A 27,754-nucleotide genomic window follows, 5' to 3' on the forward strand; every position below is an offset into this window, starting at 1 on the left:
ACTGGTCAACAGCACTCCAAAGCTTGTCGCACTTGGCGTCGCACGTGTGCAGAACCCCCCTCGAGAGTCGTGGCTTTGCTGGAGCGCCAACGTCACCCTGGAAGTGAACGGGACCACGGAGTCGTTCAACCTGACCGAACCCGGTGTGAATGCCACCGACCGATTCGTCGTGCCCACGCGTCCCTTCACGGAGCTGACCATTAGGCTCCGTCTGGACACGCCCGAGCGTACATCGAGTCAGTGGACGAGACTTTGGACAGTCAGGTCCGCTGAGGACGGTACGTCCACGAGTATCTATATGGCCCATGCAAGTTCGACTGCTTCCCGCGCGCCTCGTGCGTTTGTTTTCCCCCAAATGTGCCCACGTGAGCTTGTTTTCCCCCGACTTGAATCAACGTTTGAGCGAGCTTCGCTGCCTTGTCATCGCGCCTTATCTACGCGTTCTCTGTATCGCCCTTTGTTTGGCGTGCCCCTCATGGCATCCCGATGCGCCAAAAACGCATATCTGAATACTTGCTCGCCGTATAGAAGTTCAACGGGGCTTCCCGTGTAGGGACGTCAAGCGTCGATCGCTAGATGTTGAACGGCAGTTTGGCGGCATAATACGACGTTCCAGTAACTTTTGGCTACTTCCTTACTTTTTGAAGCGACATCATTCCCTGAGCTTCTGAAAGCTGCCTTATGAAGAAGAACAGAAAATATTAGGCGCTTTGCAGACGCTCGAAAATCTGCGAGATTGGGACGGAACCACCTGAAACCGTCATATTTCTGTCATATTTCAAGCCATTTAACGTTAGACGGTTGTGAGACACAGGCAAAAGCTACCCGCCCTTGATTAAAGCAGTCCAGTTCAAGTGAAACAGAGTATATTGAAAGAGCCAACAAACAAACAAAAATTACCAGAGGGTTACATCTGCGTCATTTCTCTTTCTATGCAGCGCCCAGCGAAGTTCGGCAACTTCAGATGACAAGAAGCTTCGCACGGCAGGCGAGCTTCACCTGGTTATCACCGGCCACACCCAATGGTCGCATTCGGGATTACGGGGTCGTCTACAGACCACTGCGCCTGGTCCTCCCGTGCAGTCCGATCGAACAAACCGAGACCAAACTAATTATGCCCATGTCGTCGCAGCGTGTCAACCTCGAAGAGCTACGCCCATACGCCGTCTACACCATCTCTGTACACGCTGTGACCGTCAAACCCGGTCCAGAGTTCACGATCAACTTCACAACGGAACAAGACGGTAAGTGGCCGTGTCCTGAAATTGCACCTTCTGGAAGTCAGCTTATTCGCTTCTATCCAAACGCGTCTCTTCTGAGCCTTGATTCGATAGGGAATCAATGTAGCGATGCAGGCGATTTGGTTCATGATAACAAACTCGTGGCAGCGCGCAAGAAAATACAGACGAAGGGAGAAATGGACAAAACGAGCGCCGAACTTCAACTGAGCGTTTAATGAAAAGAAACCATCGAGTTAAACAACCACACAGTCATAGCGTCAACACGTGTTCAAAAAAGTTATCTTTCCTGTGTAAATGCACCAATGTTTGACTGATACAATTATCACCCTCCTTTCCTATATCGTATGCTTCCAGCCATTTCCTTGCAGTTTCGGTAGCAACTTTGCCCAACATCGTGCTGTCAAATCTCGGCTGACACATGCATGTGAGAGTGTAAAGGAAGGTGCCCCTCTGTGGTATAAGACCGCAGCGAAAGCGCATGCTCGCGTGTGCGATCATTGACACATCGGCCCGTTTGGCCGATGTATACTCGGACATAGCTAAGAGAAATACGATGAACCACCTTGACTGCGGAATTTATACATACGATGGACCACCCCGACTCCTGTAATTTATCGCACATTTGTTGCCTCTCCCATCTCTGTCAGCCACTCTGGGGCATAACTGCGACATCTTACGTGGGGCTGAAAAGGCAATAGGCACATCGAAGCGCCCCGCTATATTTTTCATATTATGAGAGATCTTGTGTACATAAGAAATTACTTCTGGTTTTTTATTTGGTTCTCTATGTAGTTGTGGTCTCATCTTTATCTTACTTAGTAGCTTTTCCGCCATCGCCAACAGAACTGAAGCTGGGAAGCGCGCAGCGCTAGGTCGTTCAACCTGCCTCCCAAAGCTCTCCCGTGGAGTATGGTATATGCAAGACTTCTCTAGGGCCACCTGCAGACACGAAGACGCGATGCCGCTTTTAACTAGTTTTGCGTGAGGAGAATCAAAAGGGCCCCTTCCTATCGAGGGTGCTAGAGCCAACACACATATGGCGCTTCGTGAACTTCAATTTTAGGTCAAGAAATCGCAACCCCATGCCGGTTTGGCGTTCGTCTGTAAATTGTAGTCACCCAGAGTGTCGCGTAAAATCATTCAACACTGAATTGACAACGGTTTCATTCGAAGCACCCTCAGGCATTTTGGCTACCACGAGGTAGTCGTCAACAAATCGAAATACCTTACTGGCACTGCTCGCTTGACGGCAACCTGGTGCTAAACAAAACTGCAAAACTGAAGCCTACGAGTAGGAAAGGAGTGTCATAATTGTGTCGATCAAACATCGGTGTACTTACACAAAAAAGAAATAACTTTATTTGAGCACGTGTTTACGCTATGACGGTGTGTTTGTTTACCTCGGCGTTTTCTTTTTATTAAACGCTCAATTGAAGTTCGGCGCCCGCCCAGCCCATTCCTCCCTTTGTATGTGTATTTTTTGCTCGATGCTACCAGTTTGTATTCGATAGCTTCACGCTTAGCCATGATATCTTAAAGGGGCACTGACACACGAAAGGTCGTATTTTTTGTTGTTGTCTAAAACGATGCAAGTTGTTGTCGTATACAAACCAAAAAATACCACAACGCGAAAAAAAAAAAAAAATTTCCCACGCTCGCACGCGCCTTTTTTTTTTGTGTCCGTCTTTTTCTTTTTTAACCTCCTCGCTTCTTTTTATTTGTGACGTCAAAAATTAAAAAAATTAGAAGCTTTGTAAGCGACATTTCTATAATATTGAATAACGAAATTCTTAAAACATATCTTTTAACGTAATTGCGAACGCAATACGGCCCTTCTATTTGAAATACCGAAAATCAGAGTCCGTATCGAGTCATGTCGCCTCCTGGCTTTTTATCCTCCCTCGGAAAACATAGCGGCGCTCGGCACATGTAGCACTGAGGATGATCGGTGAATCGCGGAATCGGACAAAGTTGTTTTCTTTAGCTGCCCAACGACCTCTTAAACATCGAAAAGGAAATCGTCAAACGGTCAAAACAACTGGGTTTGGTGGCTGTGTATCGTATGTACCGGTTGTGACTCCGCCGGATCAGCCTTTCACTCTGAACCGGCGCGACGTGGCCCCTCACGTCGCCCACAAAAGTCCACTGCGCATTCTCTTCGACCTCACATCGTTTCAAAGAATTTGATATCACTGAAAGGGCCCTAAAATAACTTCAAACTCAAAAGTGAGCGTCGTCTGCTCACAGCGATAAGCGGCAGGCACGAAGAAGAGCATTTGATCGCGGGACACTGGCGTACAGGACACTTGGTGTAGGGATGGTTCGGGGGCGTGAGAGAAACTCGAATTGCAGGACGACTCAATCTATGACATCACTGCACTGGCGAGGGTCGCGCGAGGACTTCAAATTGTTTTTGCAGCTAAGCTGTATATGACTCGGTAGGATTTTTTCATGTCCGTCGACAGGACAGTATAGTCAACACAATAGTCGACAGAAAACCATCGCGCTCGCCTTATCACCGTTCGCGCGCGCCTTATCTGTTCTCATGTGGTTTTGACATTTGTTTCAATAAGCAGGGGGGAGACAGGTGAAACAAGTTTTGGAGCAATTGTTCGAGCAGGAAAATCTGGATTTTGGAGCAGCAGTTTACGCATCTTGGAGCAACTTCGGAGAAGAAAAGTATACAGTTTGGAGCAGATTAGGAGCAGAAAATGTTAGAGCAGCTTATCAGCAACTGAAATCATAAAAAAATCGGATTTGAATTACATAAATCTTATTTTTCTTTTTTAATCGTTATATTTTTCTCCTGATTCCAATAAGTCATCAACGCCGATACGCGCCGAAAAAAAAAAAAAAAAGAAACGGAAAAGGCAAATCCGAGTCCAATGCGTATAGATGAGGACAAGAAACACAGGCTTGTTGCAAAGTTAGGTAGGCACCAGGTACCTCAAGCCTATACGAACTTGTGCAAAAGCGCAATTGTAGTGCAAGACTTTTAAAAGCGGTGATTCGAAAGCATGAACAGGGAAGCACGATTTACTCTGAACCAGACATCGATCGGACGCTCGTAGAAAGCACGTGCAGATAGAAAAGAACTCACCACAAAAGTGTGTCACAAGGTAAATATTGAATTGGTAGAAAAACTATTAACAGCACATGCACGCTTAATACGGGTGTGTGACCGATTCCTTCGATTGTTCACGCACTGGAAGCACGCATGGAATAATCGAACGTACGGCGACGGCGCCGTCCATTTTGATGAGAAGATTACGGACACGAATGAACAATTACACAATGCAGGCGCTCAATAGCACTTTTAAAAAAAGGTTTACTCTCAAAACGAAAGAAATACTGGCTCATCTTGATAGCCCGTGCATCGTACCTCCCGCGGCCAGACAGAGAGACCGCCTCACAGCATACCGGTAGCATGCAGTCAAAAGTGACAGCGGAAAGTAGTATCGTGAAAAGACCACGTATCATATACCAAAGTAACTAAAAAAAAAACAAAAAAAAAAAAACCGTTTGCGGCGACGCTAGATTTAGCGGGAAACTAGAGCTTGGTTGGCAACATTCCAATATCGTCGTATTATCCTATAGAAGGATACTACAGCTGAAATCTTCGAATCCGACGGTTGCTTGCGCCACCCTTTACCCCATGCCATGTACTTTACTACAACGATATTGAATGTTGGAAGAAGAAGAAGCTGCCGTGCTCTACGAACGCTTTTTTGTTAGTGCTCGGCAATTTTGCAAATAATTTTGCGTTTTTGGGTTTCTGAAAACATTTACCAACGAAAAGGACATTTTAGAAGCCTCCTCTACAGACCACGGAGCTGTCAGAAGATCCCAGTTCTAAATATTTGACTTCGAAACATCATCGGCCCCATGGACCCGATCATCTGCATCGTCTAGATTGCCACAACGCCGAATTTCCCATTTCAAGAGCGACCCAGGACCTGATCTACCACCCTCAACATCCATGAGTGAGCACCTTTCTAACGAGACGCAAGGACTGATAATGACCTCACCACTTCCACCGGCTACGACATCCCAAAGGCAAGATGACCCACAACAAGCTATCGAGAAAAATACAACTTATGAGACAGAAACTGAAATATCAAGTTGCGAAGCTTCAACTGATGATGAAGGCGAATTTCTGCTCCCTAAAAGAAAGAAACGAGTCCGGAAAAGCTCTGGATCTAGTGCGAACACGACCATTCCTAACGGCACAGCACTAGGAAACGTTGTCATATTTACACCGCAAGATCCACAGATCAAAATAAGAACCCTTAATCCTGTCAAGCTAACGAGTGCTCTAAAAGCCAACTGCCCAGAAGGAATCATAAGCATTCGTCCCAACGCAAGACTAAATATCCTCGCCGTGGACACACGTAACTTTGACACAACCACAACACTTCTGCGCATCACCACATTGTGTGGCATTCAAGTAAGAGCATATGAACCACGCACGAGCAGTATGGCAGTTGGTGTGATTCATGGTGTATCGGTTGACATCACCGAGAAGGAAATTCTCGAATGCGTAAAATCAGAACCCTCCGTCATAAGGGTACGCAGGCTGGGAATATCAGAGTCTGTAGCGCTTACCTTTTCAACTTCACATGCCCCAGATGCTGTTCACATTGGCTTTGTACGCCACAAGGTAAACCAGTACTTAGAGAAGCCAACACAATGCAAGCTATGTGGACGACTAGGGCACGTCGCAGCAGCGTGCATATCACCTTTGTGCATACGATGCGGCACCAAGCACGAGGGTACCGATTGTGACGAGACACCACATTGCGTCAATTGTGGGCTTGAACATCCCTCTACCTCACGCCAATGTCCTAAATGGCACGAAGAAAAGGCCGTTGCTGAATATCGTCGCTCCAATCATGCAGACTACCGCACGGCGAAGAACGCTGTCAAAAAAGTGTCATCGTCTACTGCTCCTGAAGCACCTCGGGAAATATCTAGAAAACTACAAAACGTGATGCCACAGTCAACATCCAAAGAAGGCAGCAATAGACAATTGGTTGTTGCCCAGCGCAAGTTAAACACCAAGAAACCAGCCACGGACAATGAAGTTCCACTTAACGACACGGCAATGTTTCCTCCCCTCCCTAACAGGGCTGCCAATACAGACAAGGTCACAGAAACACCAACTAATCCCACGGCACCAGCTCCCACTGTCGAGGAATCGCAGCATAATTGGAAAAAACATCATTCGACTGAGTTCGTCAGAAAAGGAAATACTGGACCTGACCTCCATCATGTCGATGCCGACAAGGAACAAGCGATGGACACGTCGAACGTGGAGAAGTCTCCTGAGCCAAAAAGGCAAGCGTTGCCGGAAACCTTATCGAGACCTTCTCCATCGCTGAATATCGGTGACATTTTACTGGCTGCAATCAATGCTCTCCGAGTCTTCTTTCAACAACTCTCATCACCATTTGCCAGCACTCTAACTAAAATTATCGACACAGCCATCCCATTTATCCAAGGATGGTTCTCTCATTGAGGATCAAATTCAACGAGCTACCATCTTTCAATGGAATGCCAGGGGATTGAAAACACGTCTTTCGGACTTTCGTCAATTTATTCAAAAGTACCGTTTTCCTATATTAGCCATATGTGAATCTAAACTGGGTAGTGACTTCCGCCTTTCGGGGTATGAAGTATTTCACTCCGCACGGACATCAGGACCAGCAAGAGTGATGATTGCTGTGCGCAAGGAACTTACATATGTTTCTTACGACGTTCAACACCATCCGGATAATGAATATGTATGTGTAACCATCCAACATGGAAAGTGTAAGGTTTCCGTAATAGCAGCATACATTCCACCCGGGGTCAGATTTGAAGAAAAAAGACTCGAAGACATTCTGAACAACTGTCCTCCTCCGCATATATTAACCGGCGATTTTAACGCACATCATCCAGTATGGGGAAGTCTGCACATGAATACACGAGGAAGACGCCTGGCTGACCTCGCTGCTGCACACCACCTATCAGTATTAAACGACGGGAGCCCAACTTATCTACGCGGTACAACCTGCAGCAGCTGTCTGGACGTGACATTTATGACAAACACCATTCTCTCTTCTGCGGACTGGTTCACTGATATTGAGACGCGCGGAAGCGACCATATTCCTACCTACATAATAATCAAGTCGTTCCAAGGCACACCAAATAGAAATACAGTTCAACAAACACACTGGGATACTTATAAAACCTCAATGGAGCAGGCTTGCAAGAACACTGCAAGCTTTTCTACGTTCGAGAGCGACATTCTGAAATCGAGGAAAGCTGCTACCAAAACTTACAACCTTTCAAGTAACCAATCCACCATTGATTCAGAATATGAACGCTTGCGCGCAATTCGCCGTCGAGCAGAGCGCAAAGTAAGACGAACAAAAGACCCGAATGATTTGCGAGATGCCCGGAAGGCCCAAAGGCTCACGAGGCGGCACCTACAGAAACTTGGTTGGCGACGCTGGAAATCTATATGCGCTTCAATGGACCCCAAAAAGCCATACACCAACGCATGGAAAATTGCACGTGGACTAAAAACACCCCCCCATCAACTGCGTCCATTTAAGGCATTAGCTTTGCATAAGCAATGCTCTGAAAAATGTATCGCCGAAGAATATTGCACTATGCTCACCAGCTCATCAAATAGCCAACAGCTGGGTTCCAAGGATAATGTTGCCATTCCTTCCACAACGAACGGGAAAATGAATGACCCGTTTAGTATGCAAGAAATGGAAGCTGCACTCGGTTCTACAAATGCGAAATCGTCACCCGGCCCTGACGGTGTGAGGTACTCAGACCTAATCCACCTGGGATCAGAGGCGAAGGCGCGGCTTCTAGCGTTTTTCAACATCTCGTGGGAAACCGGTGTTGTACCTCTGATGTGGAAAAAAAGCAGGATAGTTCCTCTACTTAAACCAGGCAAGTCAATGCTTGATATATCCTCTTACCGCCCTATAGCTCTTGCGAGTTGTATTGGTAAACTGATGGAGAAAATGATCCTCTTTCGTATCGAAAGGTATCTAGAGAAAAACGGGTATTACCCAAATATAATGTCCGGATTTCGGAGAGGCCGAAGCTCTATTGACAGCGTAATTGATCTCGTGACTTCAGTGGAACAATCTAAGTCGGAGGGGCGCATGTGTGCCGCTGTATTCTTAGATATCAAGAGCGCATTTGATTCTATCACTCATAGGGCCATTCTAAAATCCTTAGAAGAACTTGGACTGGGTGGTCATATATACAGCTGGATATCTAGCTATCTCGACAACAGATTTATTTACATCTCCACAGAATCAGGAAATACACGACTCTTTCGCGTAACCAAGGGAGTGCCACAAGGAGGAGTGCTGAGCCCAACACTTTTCCAACTACCGCTCATCAGCCTTGTTAAGACACTTCCTAACACAGTTCATGCTTCGATTTATGCGGATGATATTTGTATTTGGGCGTCCGGAATTACGCGATTGCATATAAAAGCAAGACTTCAGAGAACATTGGATATCCTGCATCATTACTTAGCATACCGGAAACTACATATATCAACATCAAAGTCTGCTGCAATCGCGTTTACACGCCGAAGCATGGACAAATACCCACTAACTATCTGCAAAGAAAAAATACCTTTCGTAAAGAAACATCTCTTCTTGGGCGTCGTCGTTGATCGCGGTCTGACGTGGACGGCCCATATTCAACATCTTAAGAAGAAGCTCTCAGCGTTTGTCCTACTAGCCCGGTTCATCAGTGGCACAACATGGGGAGTGACAGTTCCTGCTCTGCTACGTCTTTACCAAGCTATTTTTGTGGGCATCTTGCGCTACAGCCTCCCCGCTTTCAACGGCACGTGCAAAACAAATATGAAGATGCTACAGAGCCTACAGGCTCGAGCTCTGCGCTGCTGTCTTGGTCTCCCTCGGTCAGCCTCCACGCCAGGCACTATAGCCGAATCCCGACACTTCCCAGCATGTGTTCTTCAAATTCAAGAAACCTTAAGAATACATTTACGGCATCTAACCAGACATAAAAGACATCATCTAGCCGACATTATGTCGTCTAGACCATCGTCCAACTATGCTCGTGTTTTAGCACTGTACCAACAAGAATTTCCATCAAGGTTTCTAACACCAGAAATTGCAGCTACTCCACCTTGGACCATACCTACGCCGCTAATATCCCTCGACATTCCTGGGATACATACAAAACGCAACACTCCTCAGGCGGTGCTGTACCAACATACAATGACCGAACTCTATGGATCTCATATATCTCGTATACACGTTTTCACCGATGGTTCTACAAGTATAATGAGCTCAACAGCCGCTGCTGTGTTTCCTACCAGAGATATAACTATTAAGCACAAACTAAGTCACAAAACAACTTCAACAACAACCGAACTGATTGCCATTCAAGAAGCGGTGAAGTATATCGAGAAACAACAACCTCAAACATGGACTATCTTCACTGACTCCAAAGTGTCATTGAAAATTCTACAATCGGCTATGGTACCTAGCGGATACCAAGAACTTGGTTTGAACATCATGCTGCTTTTAAACCGCTGCCGAGTTAAAGGACATGATCTGCGCCTCCAATGGATTCCAAGCCATAGTGGGATTTCTGGCAACGAGGCAGCAGATGCAGCGGCTAAATCTGCCCATAAAAATGTGCGCACCTTGAAAATTCCTTACTTCAAGTCAGAAGCTAACTCAACAGTGCGTAACGTAGCCAAACTCCTGACATCACATCTATGGGCTGATCCCGAATACCATCACTCCCGATTATACGCCCTCGATCCACATATGACATTTAGATATCCGTCCGGACTTCCACGCAGGTCCCAGGCAGTACTACACAGACTCCGACTGGGGGTGGCGTTTACCCGACACTTTCTACATCGAATAAAAAGAAGAGACAGCTCTAACTGCCCAGTCTGCGATGCCCAGGAAACTGCAAATCACCTTATCTGTGAATCTGCCATCTACGCCGTGGAAAGAGAAGACCTTCACAGAACAATTCAGAGGCTAGACGACCGACCTTTCTCCTGTGACAAAGTGCTGGGCTCGTGGCAGTCCACGGAACATTCAATGAAAGCCACAAAAGCCCTAGTGCGATTTCTCGAGGACACCCGGTTGATGCAATCCCTGTAGGCAGAGACTGATATTTAACTATTCAACCCATCATCCTTTCAGCCCTCTCTTCTCATGTTCATTAAGCACCTCATCCCACCTTTTCATCCCATAATCCTTTCCCCTGTGCAGAGTAGCCAGCTAGGACAGAAGTCCAGGCTTACCTCTCTGCCTTTCACTCATCACTTTAATAATATTGAATGTTGCCAACCAAGCTCTCGTTTCCCGCTAAATGTAACGTCGCCGGAAACGTTTTTTTTAGTTACTTTGGCGCAGTAGGGCGCAATTTCGACCGATTTCACGTTTTTGGAGCAACTAGGCACAGAAATTTTGGTTTGTATCAAAATGGCGCAACTGGCGCATATATCACACCTCTGAATAAGAAAACCACAAAACTAGTATCAAAACTGCGTGATAGATAAGCACATAGCGCTCCCCGCATGCGTTTCTCGGTAAAGATTGTGGTTGCATAAGCTGCTGCGGCAACGGCAGAGTACGAAGTGCGGAGTGACGTCACTAGCCCCGCTAACAATGCGAAGCACGTAGCGCTCCCCGCGTGCGTTTCTCGGTAAGGGTTGCGGTTCCAGAGCTGCCGCAGAAACGGCAGCGTGCGAAGTCTCATATATATGAAAAAAAAAGTTTTGGTACAGTGCATTTACCTTTCTTTCGTCAATCATTTAGTATATACCCTTCTGCGGTTTACAAACATGAACTGCCGCTTGCGTCCCAAGCGACTTCCGGTCGCACCGTCTTTGCAAGCATTTTGAACTTGCTCGTGTCAACCGTGCTAGAAAGCTACACGGACAGCAAAGTTGGAGATTCAACGAGTGCCTTCGGCTGTACAATACTACATCTTGGAGGTGGCAAGTGGTCTACAAGAATACTCAAAACACTTTAACAGATCTCGCAATTCTTCGTTTTTTTGGCGTTCACCTTGAGAATTGGTGGTTAAACGTTTCATCTACATTTCAAGCAGCGGTGTTAAGGTGGTCTTTGTTCATTTGTTTTATAAACCGGACGATCTCTGGGACGTCAAAGACTGAAGCACTACCTGGTGCAGTGGGCAATCGTTGCAGGTGGTACCACAGCTTCGCTGTCCAACGGCCTTCATAGAGTGGATTGGAGCCTTATATATGTTTACTTCACAAATACTGAGTTTCCATGTTCCAAAGTTTGAGGGTAATGACCAGGCATCGTTTTCAATCGTTTCGGATAATACAAAAAAGCTATAATTTTGACTTGTCAGTGCCCCTTTGAACGTTTGCCAGAATAGCGAAGAATGGCACAAAGTCCAAAGCGGAGGGCCCCACACTTCTAACGGTTAGCGTTGTCTGCTTCTTTAAGGCCCTCACATTGAAGAAACACGGCGGCGACAGCAACACAAAATGTTCATCAACAGTTGGTCATGTTGTTTCTCGGTCGCCCTGTTGCCTGACAAACATGTCACATCGCGAGAACAACAGCAACACAGTCGACAACAACAATCTTGCCTCGATGTGACAGCTCTCGGAAACAAAAACAGCAGCGACATTCGTTGGACGACGCGTGTTGCCCTTATCGGTGGATAAGCGAATTTGTGCCATCAACACGACAAGGTGACAACACAGATAGCCTCCATTGCAGAGTTTCCTATCAAAAACGTGTTTATGTAAGAGTTTACTCAAATAAAGACCTGGAAACGCTGCTAAAAAAACACATTTGAAATTCAAATCGGTGACAAACCGGTCAATCCGTTTGGATTGAACGGGTGGCAAACGTGTCGTCCCGTTTGGATTAAACGTGATTATACGGTACGGATACCGGTTTGAAATGGTACCCGTTTGATACATATGCGAGCGTTCGACCTGGCACGTGGCCTTTGAATATTCAGGCAAATTATTTTTAAGGCGCCTGCTAAATGGTTGGATATCTTAAAGTTATTTAAGACGTCCCGAACTGGATTAACATATTTAAAACACGGAGGAAACCCGTGAAGAAAATGTACTTCCACAGGTGTTTGCAAACAGGCAGGAAAACAGACCAGAATAGTGTTTTCAAATCTCCTAGCTTATTACACACAGCCTGTTCTGTAGACAAGTACAAACGTACGAGCGATCTGCGAAATGTGAAGAGGTACTACTAAGCTTTTATACAGCTCAGAAGATTGCTAAGCAAACAAAAACCGGTGTAATTCTAGGCTACCTATAGTGTCTATTGTTCCGGCGTCTGGTAAAATAATTTTCCCGAAATTCTACCGGGAGACGCTTCTCATTGGTGGTGGCAATCAGTTCATCGAACGTCGTTACATCGACAGATCGTTTTATTGGCACGCTGTTTCATCGAGATATTGTTTTACAAACAGCGATGATAAGCTTTTTTTCTTTTTTTTTTGTAGCAAGTCATCTTAGACTGTCACCGCAAATGGAATGTAGGGTGGTCCATGTGGATTAAAACTTTTGTATTGAGCCGCCACAGAATGTCGCCGTGAAGCTGCGTGAACTCGTCGGCCAGCAAGTAATACACCCGACGAATTGTCCCTGCAGCGTGAAATTCGCGTAACGAGTGTCGATTTTATGTCACTGTCGACCGAACGTGTCCATCAAATGTGTATCCACGAAATATCGGGAGAACAAGAAAGTCAGTATTCTACCGGGAGTTGTCACATGATTTCAGACAGCTAATATGGGACGCGACTGCCGGTAGAATTTCAGGGAAATTATTAGGGAGTTTTAGAATAACGTACGCAATTTTAGCGCACGCTGGCGCTCAATTTAGCGGTTGCTTTAGCGCACGCGACGCAAGAGAGTTTTAGAATAGCGTTTCTCCGCCGCGACGCAAAAGCTTAAGCATCTAGCGCTTGCAACACCACCAAGATACAGTTACGATTTTTATTTCAGACACGAAATGCTGCAACTTGAGAAAAAAACAAGATTTTTGGCCCGGAGTAACAATTCTATATTTGTTTAAACGTGAGAGTGCGACGCGAGCGGTCGACCGGTCGACCGGTCGTGTCCGCCGCATGCGTCGCCTCGGCAAGAGTGTACTGACCTTCGCCGATAAATGTTCGCTCGTCGGAAGCATCAAGTTGCCGGTGATCGTTGCCACCCTGCTGGGTTTTGCAAACCGAGTGCAATGTTATCCCGTAATCCCGTATTGAAAGTCACAGTCGCGAGGATGCCGCCGACGTCGCGCTCACGACGCCGCCAAAGCGGCCGCAGCCGTGGTCCTGGGGGCCGTCATTTTTTTTTTAAACTGTGCTCGTCTTGGCTTTAGCCAACTTCTCATCACGAATCCTCCTTAGAGGAGCGCAAAGTTCCTTTGCGTACGCACGCTATTTCTGAGAAATAGCGCACGCTAAAATTGCGCACACAAAGCGCAAAACCTGGTTTGCGTTCGGAGCATGCGCAGTGACGACGACGCTATTCTTGGCGTACGCAAAGATTTTGCGTGCGCTATTCTAAAACTCCTTATTCTCCCGGCTGCTGGGAGGATAGACGCTGCTTAATTCTATAGATGGTCTGGAAGAGTACCCGTAGAATAACGGTCACTCGTTGCCAACAGGCACGTTGCAGAGCACTTACCACAAAAATATTGGACTTGAAAGATGTTATCCGAGATATATGTCGATATGGGAACTGCAGAACAACCACACAAAAGCAAAAAGGAGAAGGAAGAGCTCTGTGCAGATTCAACACGATGCGGCACACGCCGTCATTAGCCGAACCGAACCACAGCAGAATAATTTCTGTGATTTCTTTAAAGAAATCGCTTGTTGCCGATATACGCGTAGGACGTTTCGAACACTAGCTCTGGTACACTTCGAATTCGCTGTCACGTTGCCACTGAAATCTACGGCAGTCCCACAGGCCGCAGCTAAGATTTCAGGGCGAGGAAAGAGAAGGCTGGGGAGGAGCAAGCAGATGGATTACTGGAGAGGACAGGAAGAAACATCCCCCTAATTCCAGCATTTCGCGTGCCTCCTCATCCCCAGCTCGCAAAGCATGTGCTCCTTCAAAATCGGCAGGGGGGTGCGCCCACCAAAGGCTTATCTTCTAGAGTAATCCCAACAATGAACACAGCGAGAGGATTTTTCACTTCGATACTTTTGTGAATTCGTCCGAAAGTTGATAGTACAGTGGATGTTATGCGAGTGGTCTACCAAGCAATGACCTTCAAGGAGGTACCGTGCTCTGCGTTGTCAGCCGCTTCGAGACTATAATCCCGTGACCGTAACCGGAGACAATATTGGCCTAAAATACGCATAGCGTCTACTCTGCTGTCAATACCGAGCGAACAGGATTGCTGCACGAAGGCTAGTTGTAATTCCAAAGGGACTTCCCAGCCCAAATGTTAAGCAAAAACGGGAAGTATGATGGTCCTATGTTTTACGCCGTATAACCCACATTCTAAATTAAAACCCAGAATTGACCATGTATTCCTTCTGCGCACGATGTCCACAAATAAACTCAACTTACAAATGAAAAAAAAAAAAAAAGGGAAAAAGATTGCTTAGAAATAAGCTGTGCCGTACATTTTGCAGTACGCTAATAACAGATGTTTTTTTTGGCGAAGGTTGTGTACATGTGACAAATCTGTACCATTTCTTAACCATGCAATTATAAATGCCGCAAAGATGCAAATATTCCCACAACTGAAAATAAAAAAAAAAAAAAACGCGAACCTATACACGAACTCAACTCTCCTACGTCACGCCGCGGTGGTGGCACGCCGGTCGCACTTCCGGTCTGGGGCGGTGGGCAGAAATCGCCGTGCCAGACATGCATTCTTGTGTTCCTTTGGAAGCAACGAGACAAAAAACCTGCCTTCTCGTCAAAATGTTGCGATGGGGGCTGTACCAAGAGAGTCTAGAAAGGTTCGAAGATCAGTTTTCAATTGTTTCTGCCCCCTCCGTTCGTCCGAGAACGTGGATAGTAGCCGTGACAAGGGCAAACCAGACGCTGTCGAACTACGATTGCTTGTGCGGGCAACACTTCGTGCTCGTCAGATGTAGTTGTGCTTCAACATGAACGAGAGAAAACCGCAAAGTTGTCCGGACCACCCATGGGTTCAGTGCGTCTTCAAATTCACACGGCCGCCTGGTCGTTCGAACTTTCGTCTGCTCTTTCAAACGTGTCTGCTTTTTGTCGTCTGCTCGTTCAAACAAAAGCGGCCCGTAGACCAAACTTTGACCCAGTGATTGCAATAAGAAGTAATTGCAGGCCTCAAAAGAATTAAGTATGCTCGGTGTAAACAGTAGATACAAGATGTTGATCATTGGTACCGGTGGCCATCACCGACTTGTTACGCTTGGTCTGTTCCCGCTTCCGATTTTCAGTATCGACGTCGATCATCGCCGCTACCTTCTACACTTTTGCAGCACGAGCGACGTCGCGACTGAAAATAGCTAGAAGAATCTCATCATGGTTTTGGCGTCCATTCTGCGGCGTTCATGCGAATGAATCGCCGCACGCCAAATTATTTACGGAAAGTTTAGCGGCGTAACAAAGCTTGATAATTTCGCTCAGGCGATTAAAATGGTAAGACATTGCAATAAGGACGTAGAATCGACAATTCCAACGCGAAAAAGAGTATGCAGACTCCCACAGACGCCGACAACGTGACATTCGAATGGTTTGTTGACGCGGGACGCGGTGCTTCTTGCCCGTACTCCATTGCGGATGCGTTCGAACTGTCGTCTGCTCTTTCAAACTTAGCTGCTTTTTGTCGTCAGTTCGTTCAAACGACAGCGGCCCGTGAACCAAACGTTGACTTGGTAATTGCGATAAGAACTAAGTGCAGGCCTCAAAACACTTTTGAAGGTTTGTTGGGGTGAGTAGGCTAAGTGTAAACAGGTACAAGAAGATGTTCATCATTGTTACCAGTGGCCATCACCGACTTGTAATGCCCGATTCTACTTGCGGTTTTCAGTATCGACGTCCACCATCTCAGCTACAGTCCGCGCTTTTGCAGTCCGAGCGACGTCGCGACTGAAAATAGCGAGCAGAATCTCATCGTGGGAGTCAGGCTTTAGCGCCCATTCTGCGGCGTCCACGTGAAATGAATCGCCGCACCCATTCTCCATTCACCCATTCATTATTCACGCAAAGTTTTGCCTCGTTAGTTTTGCTGAAGCCGCTCAAGTAGTCAGACATTGTTAGGACGTAGAATCAACAATTTCAACGCGAAAAAGAGCACGGGGACTCCCACCGACGCCGACAACAATGCAATTCAATGGTTTGTTTATGGGCGACGGCGGGCTTCTTGCCCACCATCCACCGCGCATGGCGGCGCCGGTGGCGTCCTCTAGGGGCGATCCGGTTTGTTTGTAAACATGAGTTGGTGTATAGCACCACGATCACAACACATGGTGGGGTTGTGAACTCTAAGTAAAAACAAAAAAAAACGAGATAAAATATCAGCAGCAGCGCTTGCTTATTTGAGGAATTCGCAGAACAGTTAGGTAATTCGACGACCCTAAGGTAGCGCGGAACTAACGATTAATTATATATTTTAATGCGAAAGCATTAACTATCAGATGGAGCGGAGCTAGAGGCGTCTGTAACCGCGGAAAAAAACGCGAAAGAAATGCCTGTTCTTCCATTGGCTTAGCGAAACGGCTCCTAAATAGCCATTGCCGACCGCTTCACCGCTTCACGAGAGCGCGCGCTCGGCGGCGGCTCTTGTGTCAGGCGTTGCCGGAAAGGGGTAGGGGAGGGGGGGGGGGGGGCTGCGGCCGCTTTACGAGAGCGCGCGCTCGGCCGCCGCTCTCGTGTCAGGCATTGCCGGAGGGGAGAGGGCTGCGGGCGTTTCACGAGAACCTGCGCACGGCCGCCGTTCTCGTGTCAGGCGTTGCCGGAGGTGGGGGGGGGGGGGGGGGGTGGGGGCTGCGGCCGCTTCTGCTAAAGCCCCTTTGTGTTTTAAAAGTAGCGCAAGGTGCGTCGATGCAAGGCACGTGCAACGTGCCTCCCTTGGGGAGATCATGGCGGCACAGCGCAGTACTGAGCTGGATTTCAGACGCCACGTTCTTCCCAGAAGTGGCGCGCGGCAGGTGTCTCGAGCATTTCCATAACAATGAATGGCGCCACCTTTCCCAGGATAGAGCGGCTTTAGCTTCTGCTCCCCTCGGCGCCGAGGAACATGGCGGCACCTGACGCATCTATATCGTCGGCGGGCGCAACCTCGGCTGTAGCGAAACGTGGTCGTTCACTCCAGTACACCGCAGACGAACTAAGGGAGCGGAAGAACGACATTCATGCTTTCGCATTCACAACTCATAAGAAGTACTGAGGTGTCCTTGGAATTTTTCGGGTGTTAACAAGTGTTTGTAATGTATATTTCGTCGTCCTCGACGCGGGCGTCGACGGACATAACTCCGCTCCTTACGCCCCGGTCGAGGTGAGTACTACTGTTGACACGTTGTAGATGCACTATATCGCGTTATAGAATCGTCTATTTGACCCGCATGCTGTGTCGAGAGAGCTGTTTTGAATGTCGGTGCTAGCCCAGAGCAACGACGTAGCAACCGCGACACGAGAGCCGACTGTGCCTCGATCTGGTGGACAGCGCTCACTTTGCTAAATTGTAAGCGTAGGAATTTCGAGCACCGGTAGCTTCCTTATGTTGCAAGAGGCTCCCGGAAGTTTGCGATGCTGTGCTAGTGGTTGTTGAAAGGAGCAGTTTAGGTTACACCGAGCGCTGGAACGACTTCGCAGGCGTTCGATGGACAAAGTATTTGCGACGACAAAGCAGCGCCTTGCATCTTCAGCAAGCTAACAATGCTCGAGAATCCCACGTTCACATTTCAGCAGCGCGCGCGCGGTCGTCCAAATCGAGGCGGAGTCGGCTCTTGTGTGGAGATTGCTACTTCGTAGCTTGGCCTACACTGATGACATGTGCACTAACATTCAAAAAAGCTCTCTGAGTTTGCATGCGGGTCGAACGGACGTACCCGTGCTGCCACTCTGTACTTCAGTATCGAACGGGCTCACCACCTAAGGAGGGGATCCGTTTGGTTAAACCGGTGCAGTTTACTTTCAGCGGTCACCCGCTAGTGCAAAATGGTCGCCCGTTTGAACAAATGGGTGTCCCGCTTGCTCAAACGGGTGAACCGTTTGCCCAAAGGAGTAATCCATTTGACCAAACTAGTGACTGTATGCCCAAACGAGTGACACCTTCGCCCAAATGGTTGACCGGCATGGCTCAAACACGCGACCAGTACGGCTCAAACGGGTGACCCGTTTGTCAAACGTGTGATCCGTATGGCTAAACTGTACTAAGTCGTTTACTTTCCTATAGGAGCCAAATGGCTTTTTTAGCAGGAAAACGATATTTAACAATAATTAGGGCTCTCGTGCAGCTAAAATAACTTTATGAATGTTTTTACTGCGTAATTACGCAAAGGCATTGTCGAAATGATAACAGCTACGGTCGTAAACGTTCAGAGGGTTGTAGAAATTAGAACTGCCGAGAGAGCCGCTTACATTACTGCTAGTCAGGGATGGGCAAAATACATCCAAATATGTATCGAAATACAAATACAAAATACTTCGTCAAAAACGTATTTAATTAGAAATCTAATTACATTTCCAAAAAAGCATTTAATTACAAGATACAAATACTACCAAATGTATTTGGTGTCCTCCAAATACTTTTCCAAATACATTCCTCAAAATTTTCGTCAGCCACTTCAGGGCACTTGCAAGGGGTTTCTGGGTATCTCATTTTAATTTTGCATCGCACACTCGCTAGTTGGTGTGCGAGGCTCTAGTAACGTAATAGAAATATAATCACAAGAAATTTAATCAGCTTGGACGTAATAGGTGAAAAACGTACAAAGCTTCAAGCGGCTTTTTTTGTCGATTACGTTTTGGTATAGACCAACAAGGAACTGAGACGACCGAGACGCGCAGCACTAGCTAGAGAATTTTTTATAGTTGCAACTCGCACCAGTTACGAAAATCTGGACGACCCCCGCATTTAGAATGTTCCATGCAAAAATATGGATGGAAATTAGGCTGGAAAGCACCCAAAGTTGTCACAGGCACTGATTTAGCCAGTCTGCCTGTGAACGTCAATTTCGTCACTATTCTTGCCCTGGACTAGCACCGTAATCACAAAGTCACTAAACGCTTGTGCTTGATTGAGAGACACTGCATTCGGTGCAGAACGTAGTTTTCTTCCTGCTCTGGACAGTGACAATAAATTTGAGGGATGTATTTTCGCCCACAAAATTGTATTTAATTACAATTGTATTTGAAATACCCACGTTTTAGTATTTAAATACACACGTCAAATACATTACCCAATTTGTAATTAAATACAAATTCAAAATACACAAAGTATTTGAAATACGTATTTCAAATACCTGTATTTGAAATACTGCCCATCCCTGCTGCTAGTGAATTAAAATGGCATGCCTGCTCACCCGTTAATAAAATTTAATAAAAATCATACACGAAAGCGAGCGATTAAAAAATCGAAGCATGAAAACGAGCGCTCTGATCCTCATTTTTGATGCTTGGAACTTGAAAACAGTTCCTGCCAGACACCTGAATAGACCGATCTCACCAGCCAGTTTGACTACGCCACCGCTGCCGCAATGCATCGAGGGAACTTTAGTCTTTCTGCGCGTGCGACAAACTCGCTGGAGCTCTGCGCGTGTGGAGCACGAGACAACAGGAGCTCTCTCGTGCACTGCCGTTTGTCTCCTGTGAACTAAACTTATGGCGGCGTCACGCATGCGCCGAACGTTTGATGAGATCGGTCTATTGTTTCAAGAATACCGGGGACGTTTTGAATAATGAAGCGATTACATATAGCAGCAAAAATAGCGTTGAAACACATTTATTCTAGCGATCGATATGAAGGCCGATCGTGTCGGTGTCGCAGTTTTAAAAACACTGTCAGTTCAGCTCAACACCACGCTGCAAAAGAAACTTTGGGGTACTGCCGGTGCTGACTCAATTTGACACAATTTGACACAGCTGAAACGAAGTATAGAAATAGGAATTACATGAAAGACAGAGCCGGACAGAAACATTTCATTCGATGCCATAAATCACGGACATAGCAGCGATCTCATATTCCTCAATTAAGGCTAGCTGCTTCGTCAGCGAATGAAGAACATTTTGATAAAATAAACAGTGGGAAAAACTCCCTCTGTCGAGTTTTCTAATCACAGTCATTGATGTCGTTCCGTGGTAATTTCCGATCCTTCGAAGGCACTGGTACTTTGTGGAGTCCCATTTCTTGCGGCGCCGCGCCGCTACGAACGAAGGTAAACAATCAAGATAGCGGAGTGTTCCCCGTGTTGGCGCGCCGTGAGCGCAGTGTCACAGTGTCACAGGCTGTTGTCCGACTGTCAGACAACAAATCGGCGAAGACGGTTGTCGGGCAGTAAAAACACGTTTCCCAACAGTTGTTGTTGCTTCAATGTGACATGGTTGCCGAAAACATATTTCCCTCGTGTTGATGGACAGACTTGTCCAACTGTTTCCTCAATGTGAACAGCGCCTTTAGAGCTGCGGATCAGGCTGTATGTAGGCTTCACCAAAAATGGATTGTGCTGTTGAGACTATGCGAGCCCGTGCTCCTGGCATCGAGCGTGCATCTGCTTCCTTGCGAATGCTTGTTTAATTAAGGCATAGCCTCCTCTATACTGACAAAGCCTGGCAATTCGATGACGGAGCCATGGAATGCCCGGTCGAAGATTTGGAGCGCGAGGATCGGGTAGCACAGAGAATTTCTCGGGGAGTCTCGCATTCAGCGCACAGCTTTTGCAGCGGCGAGGACCCGAAACATGGTTTTCAAACCCGACGAGAAAGAAGCGGTAGCCCGAGGAGCGCGAAAAGCACGAGCGGACATTCCATCGCTCGGGATAAGTGTGTTTCGGCATCTCGCCGCAGCGGGGCGCCCGTTACATGCCTCTTGTCTGCCGCTCTATCTTTTCACTTTCGGCGGCCGCGTCACGAGGCGATCTGCTAGGCTTTGTCAATATAGAGGAGGCTATGGTCAAGGCCCCTGCTTAGCCTGGAATCTAGAGGCAGAGTTTTTCTTGAAATGCAGTACGCTCGAATCGCTAAAAACCGAGGAAGCCCATTTTTAGACCTCCTCGTTAGCTGGATGTACAGTCGGCCGCAAACTTTTGCGGGACATGGGAGCGCCAGCCAAACTGCCTTGCCGCGCCGTCTCGTGGCCTGCTGCCTGGTGTCAAGACCAGCGCATTGCGCATGCGTGGCCTTTCATACTAGGAGGATTGTCCTGTTCACTGGCTTCCGTCCGACGCGCTCCCGATTACTGCGACCGGCGCAAGATGCCGCTTCGCAACCGCTGTGCAGCGAGTCTGCTTCAGCCGGCGCGACGGGCAGCCAAGCTCGCTTGAACCCTCTTCGCGTCGCGGTGCACTTTCTAAGGGCCCTAAACTCGTCAAACACAAAGTATGAGCCCAAAGTTCGCGGAGCGCGTCTATTGGACGTCGGCGCAAAAAGCGCCAAGTCATCGTCGTGATGAGCCCATCGGTGCGCTCCGTCAACTTCGGCCCCAACTTTGTGCATGACGAGTCTAGAAGCCCAGATAACATTTCGCTGGAATGCTACCGTAGGTAGCATATACAGGAACTCTATGCATAGCGGTTACGAAGCGGCACCTTGCGCCGGTCGCAGTAATCGGGAGCGCGTCGGACGGAAGCCAGGGAACAGGACAAGCCTCCTAGTATGAAAGACCGCGCATGCGCAATGCGCGGGTCTTGACACCAGGCAGCGGGCCACGAGACGGCGCGGCAATGCAGTTTGGCTGGCGCTCCCATGTCCCGCAAAATTTTGCGGCCGACTGTACTACCCTGAATAGCTTGCATAGTGATGGGTTCTCCACTTGTTGTCGAGAGACGTTCAGATATTTTCTTTTTTTTATATGTGACAGCAAAGGGGGGGGGGGGGGGGGGCATAAAATAAATCAGATTTATTTGATTGAAATGAGATTTCATTTTTTTTTAAATCAGGTTACATTTGATTCAAATCAATGTAGCAATAGAAAACAGTGATTCTTCACTACTAAATGAATTTTTCAATATGATTGATTGATCAATTCATCCGATCACAGGTAACAATGCGGAAGAAATTATTAATGTAAATGTAAAGTACAGTTTAATTAACAACCTTTGATTGCTGTAATCTCCGCCATACAAGATAAAACAAAATAGCTTGACTTGTTTGGCATAGTCGAAAAATATATTTGATTCTTCTGTCGAGTGCTCACTTGAATGTGATAGGACATTACTTTTCTAGTTTTCGTTTCTTTCTTTTGCGTTCATATTTTATTGCCAAAGGATGTTACCTAGCTGGCGATTGAAGTGAAAGGTAAAAATTGGGTTAAACACTCCAATTTGCTCTGAAGAGCGGTTCTTTTCCTTCTGTTCAGCCTTATAAATTTTTCTTGCGCAATGATTATTTGATTTAAATACGAAACACATGCACACGCAAATACTAAATGATAGACAAACGGTAAGTAAAAAAACATGTTTCGAAATTGCTTTTGCGGGAAAGGTTTGTTTTAACTCGTCATAGTCACACTGGTATCGTTAAAATAACGCTTTAATTCATATTGATATTTATTCTCCACCCTGCGTGCGAACTATCTATACTGCGAGAAACGTATCTAATATCTTCAACGTTGCTTACTTGAGCGGACATGTCTCATCTTACTCAGCACGCTGAATACTAGAGAGAACCACTGGTAACCTAAATCTGATTGATGTTTGTGTACAGTTCCCGAGGGAACCCCGACGGCCCTGAACTACTCGAAAGGGACTGGTGACGAGTACGTGATCTTCTGGGGGCCCGTCCCCTGTGAACTTGCCAACGGCGTCGTGCGCCGCTACTACTTGGAACTGGACAGCGCCGACCCGTGGGAGAGCAGGCTGGTGAACCACACCACGGGGGACATGAGACTCGGCTTCAGCGACCTGCTGCCCTACACGCGCTACCGGGCCAAGCTGTACGCTGAGAACGACGCGGGTCGCTCTCAAGTCGCTGCCGAGCTCAACTTCACCACGTCACCTGCCGGTGAGACATTTCCCACCGAATTACTGACAGCACGAATGAACGATACAGATGTCGTTTGTGCAAATATGTTTAAGGTAACAACTGTAAAAAAAAAAGAATGTGAAGAAATTAGCTTGAGCGTGAGTAATCATTGGCAACTTCATTACAACGGAGATATGTTTAATTCTGGTGGCATTTTTCGCTTTTGGCATAGTTCCTGATTGGGCTCATTAATGCGTAAGCATTAATAGCCACATGACATGGAAAAGCTGACGGCGTCCGTCTGTGAACAAAACAGTGGAAAGGGAAGTGCGCCGCGTAGAGAGGAGGAGAGTAGGGAAGTACAAAGGCGAGAGGGAGGCGACGTCACGGAGTGGAAGCCAATGCGCGCGCGGATGCTGGGGCGAGTCTGAACTTGCAGGCGTGCCGAGCGGGTATGCCTTGCTTTGTGCTACTCACTGTTCTCTGTTGTAGTAGGCCGGATCGCGGACCGCGACCTCGGCAGCTGTGGCCGAGCGTCGCCGCCGGCGGTCATTGATTGACACCACCAAATACATAGAACGCTATGGGAAAAAGGGAGAAAAAGTATCATTTCCCCCGCTTCTAAGCTGTTGTCGGCACTAGAACATTTTGGCTGCTTTTCGATAAGCCCGTCAAATTGCTTGCGTACAAACATCAAAACTGACAGCCCTCGCAGTTCTTGTAAATGAATATTTTGTGGTCGAGAGTGACTCCGCTGGAGGAAAAATGTAGTACAGCTCAGTGAGACGAGGGTAGCAGGGTACCACGGAGTCGGTGGCGGTTTCGTTGAGTTGGGTTTAGCAGACGACAAGCTCGAAGGCTTTGCTACGCGGAATTTGCTCAATCCCGGAAAGCCGCTGTAGAGATGGAACTTCTTTGTCATTCATCAACTTCTAGGCTTCCCCGAGGACAGTCTCATTAACGGCACGTTCCTTTTTTTACTCCACTACAAGAGCCAGTTCAGTCGTAGGTGCTCTGGTACGTTTGATGTTTTTAATCGGCAACCAAATATCTGACAAATACCGATTCGATCTCCAAACACCCAACATAAGGATCGCAGCACACCATAAAATACTCGCCTTCGAGCACAGCGCACATGCTTTAATATTCTTACTTTGTGGGTTTCTCTCATAGACTTTGCGTGTATTGCCTGGTATCAAGCAATGGCCGCCGGTGGCGACACCGACGGGCCACTGATCTCAATGACAATTGCTGGATCGCGTTTGCTGCTCTGCGAATGCGGTCACTGGCGGCCATCTTTAGGTAGAGTTATATTACCTCTAGCCAAAATAAGCTGCTGCAGCCGCTATCATCCATCCATGGCAGACAGCGTTGTGGTAGTTGTGGTGGCAGGCTGCCATCAAAATAGCGTGGGTGATATTTCGTGCTTGATTGAAATTGTTTGGCGAAACATGTTTTTAGAACCCGGCGTGAACGGTAGCCTGACCTTTGAGGACCCGGTGAAAGTTTCACGAAATCGCAGCACCGGGGGAAAAGCAGCACAGCACGCATTGAAAGTCGCATCGAAAGGAGCATCGAAGGCAGACGCCGGTACGGAGTCTGTTTTCGATGCGAGCTGCGCTGCTTTCCCCCGGTGCTGCGCTTTCGAGGAACTTTCGCCGGGTCCTCTAAGATGAGGCTACCGTTCACGCCGGGTTTCAAGAATCTGCTTCGTCGAACAACTTCAATCAAGCACGAAATATCACCCACGGTACCGTGTACTAGACCTACGGCTATTTTATGGCAGACTGCCGCCATTGCGCTGACCCCCATATTATTATGATGGCTTAAGATGATATAAATCTACCTAAAGATGGCCGCCAGTGACCGCATTCCGGTTCATAGGAGGAGCTGGTCAAACGCGATCCAGCAAATAGACATAGAGATCAGTGCGACGGGCTCCCGATCCGCGATCCAGCCTACTACAATAGAGATCAGTAGCGCTACTAAATAGGGTGTGAACCAGTGTTGTGCAAAATACTCAACAAAAATATTTAAGCAAAGGTACTAAATAGTAAATACGCGTTTGAAAATGTATTTTACTACGAACTATCTTGTGTAGAGTGAGAACTTTAAAAAACTAATTGAATTTCATTCGAAGATACTCGGCAAGTATAGTTGCATCTTGTAAACCCTGAGATGGGGAACGATAAAAAACGGACGAACACAACAAAATCTCTGAGATTTTGTTGTGTTCGTCCGTTTTTTTATCGTTCCCCATCTCAGGGTTTACAAGATGTCGCTTGATTACCAGCTCGCCTGAACTCTCTCACTGCTTATAGTTGCAACTTGCACGCTAGTAATATAAGAATAAACAGGTAAAAAGGGGGTGCTGAACTTGTGATGACTTCGTTGAAAAGTCACAAGGAGTGACTTAGCTGCTGCAATCGAAATTTACTATGAAATAATAAGGTATAGACGAACTCAACTCTGTTACGTCACGGCGCGTTGGTGGCGCGTCGAGCGCACTTCCGGTCTGGGGCTGTAGTCGGAAGTCACCATGCGGGACGTGCATTTCTGCGTTGTTTTGAAGAAAACCAGACAAAAACCTGCCTTCTCATCAAAGCGCTGCGACTGGGGCTGTAGAAAAAGAATCGAGAAAGGTTTAAAGGTTAGTTTTCTCTCGCGCTCGGTTCGTCCGAGAACGTGGATATGTGCCGTGAAAAGGGAAAACCAGACGCCGTCGGACCGCGATTGTTTGGACGGCAAGCACTTTGGGTTGAATTCACGGCTACTATTGATTTGTTTTGTTCCAACATGAACGCGGGAAAACCATCAAGTTGTTCGGACCACCTGCGGACTACGTTCAGCGCGTCTTCAAGTTCAAATGGCCGCCTGATCGTTCGAACTGTCGTCTGCTCTTTCAAATGTTTCTGCTTGTCGTCTGCTCTTTTAGAGGACACCGGCCCGTAGACCAAACGTGGGCCCGGTACTAGCGATAAGAAGTAAGTGCAGACCTCAAAATACTTAAGTTTGAAGGTTGGCTGGGGTAAGCAGGCTCGGTGTAAACACTAGATACAAGGAGATGTCGATCATTGTTACCAGTAACCATCGTCGATTTGATATGCCCGATTGACTTGGTCTTATTCTGCTTGAGATTTTCAGTATCGACGTCGACTATCTCAGCTACGATTCAAGCTTTTGCAGCCCGAGCGACTTCGCGACTGAAAATGGCGAGCGCGTTCTCTGTAACGCCCTTTGATTGGTGTACGTGCCCCTCTTGGCGTTCTGACGCGCCAAATTATTAGAATACTAGCTCGCCATATAGAAGTTCAGCGGGGCTTCCCACGCAGGGACGATAAGCGCCGAACGCTAGATGCTGAGCCGCAGAATTGGCGGCTTAACATGACGTTCCAGCAGCTTTCGGCCACTTCCTTTCTTTTTGAAGCAGCAGCGGTTATCATTCGCTGAGTCCCTGTAAGGTGCCTCTGAAGAAGGACTCAGAATGTTAGGCGCTTTACAGACGCTCGACAATCTGCGAGATTCAGAAGGAAACACCTGAAACTGTCATATTTCTGCCGTATTTCAAGCAATTTAACGTTAGACGGTTGTGAGGCACAGGCAAAAGCTACTTGCCCTTGATTAAAGCAGTCCAGTTGAAGTGAAACACCGTATATTGAAAGAGCCAACGAACAAACAAAAATTACCAGAGGGTTACATCTGCGTCATTTCTTTTTCCATGCAGCGCCCAGCGAAATTCGGCAACTTCAGATGACAAGAAGCTTCGCACGGCAGGCGAGCTTCACCTGGTTACCACCGGCCATGCCCAATGGTCGCATTCGTGATTACGCGGTCGTCTACAGACCACTGCGCCTGGTCCTTCCGTGCAGTCCGATCGAACAAAGCGAGATTAAACTAATTGTGCCCATGTCTTCGCAGCGTGTCAACCTCGAAGAGCTACGTCCATATACCGTCTACATCATCTCTGTACACGCTGTGACCGTCAAACCCGGTCCAGAGTTCTCGGCAAACTTCACAACTCAACAAGCCGGTAAGTGACCGTGTCCTGAAATCGCACCTTCTGGAAGCCAGCTTATTCGCTGCTATCCAAACATGTCTCATCTGAGCCTTCATTCGATTGCTAATCAATGTAGCGATGCAGGCGAGTTATTTCATGATTACAAACTGGTGGCAGCGCGCAAAAATACACAGACGAAGGGAGGAATGCACAAGACGAGCGCCCAACTTCAACTGAACCTTTATTGAAAACACCGATGTAAGCAACCACACCGTCATAGCGTCAACACATGTTCAAAAAAGTTATTTATTTCTTGTGTAAATACGTACACCGATGTTTGACTGACGCAATTCCCAACCTCCTTTC

The 27,754-nt window shown here is 47.2% G+C and overlaps 1 protein-coding gene across 1 annotated transcript in view; it reads left to right on the top strand.

Annotated features, from left to right (window-relative positions):
• Nucleotides 1–27,754, top strand: part of LOC8024741 (phosphatidylinositol phosphatase PTPRQ) — a 138,517-nt gene that overhangs the window by 44,896 nt on the left and 65,867 nt on the right. The window contains exons 7-10 of the mRNA XM_029977549.3: nucleotides 53–278; nucleotides 939–1,244; nucleotides 23,134–23,430; nucleotides 27,116–27,421. Of these exons, the coding sequence (XP_029833409.3) occupies nucleotides 53–278; nucleotides 939–1,244; nucleotides 23,134–23,430; nucleotides 27,116–27,421 (1,135 nt within the window). The remainder of the gene's footprint in view (nucleotides 1–52; nucleotides 279–938; nucleotides 1,245–23,133; nucleotides 23,431–27,115; nucleotides 27,422–27,754) is intronic.

This window comes from Ixodes scapularis, unplaced genomic scaffold (genome assembly GCF_016920785.2).
Source record: "Ixodes scapularis isolate PalLabHiFi unplaced genomic scaffold, ASM1692078v2 PGA_scaffold9__187_contigs__length_104089568, whole genome shotgun sequence".
NCBI lineage: Eukaryota > Metazoa > Arthropoda > Arachnida > Ixodida > Ixodidae > Ixodes > Ixodes scapularis.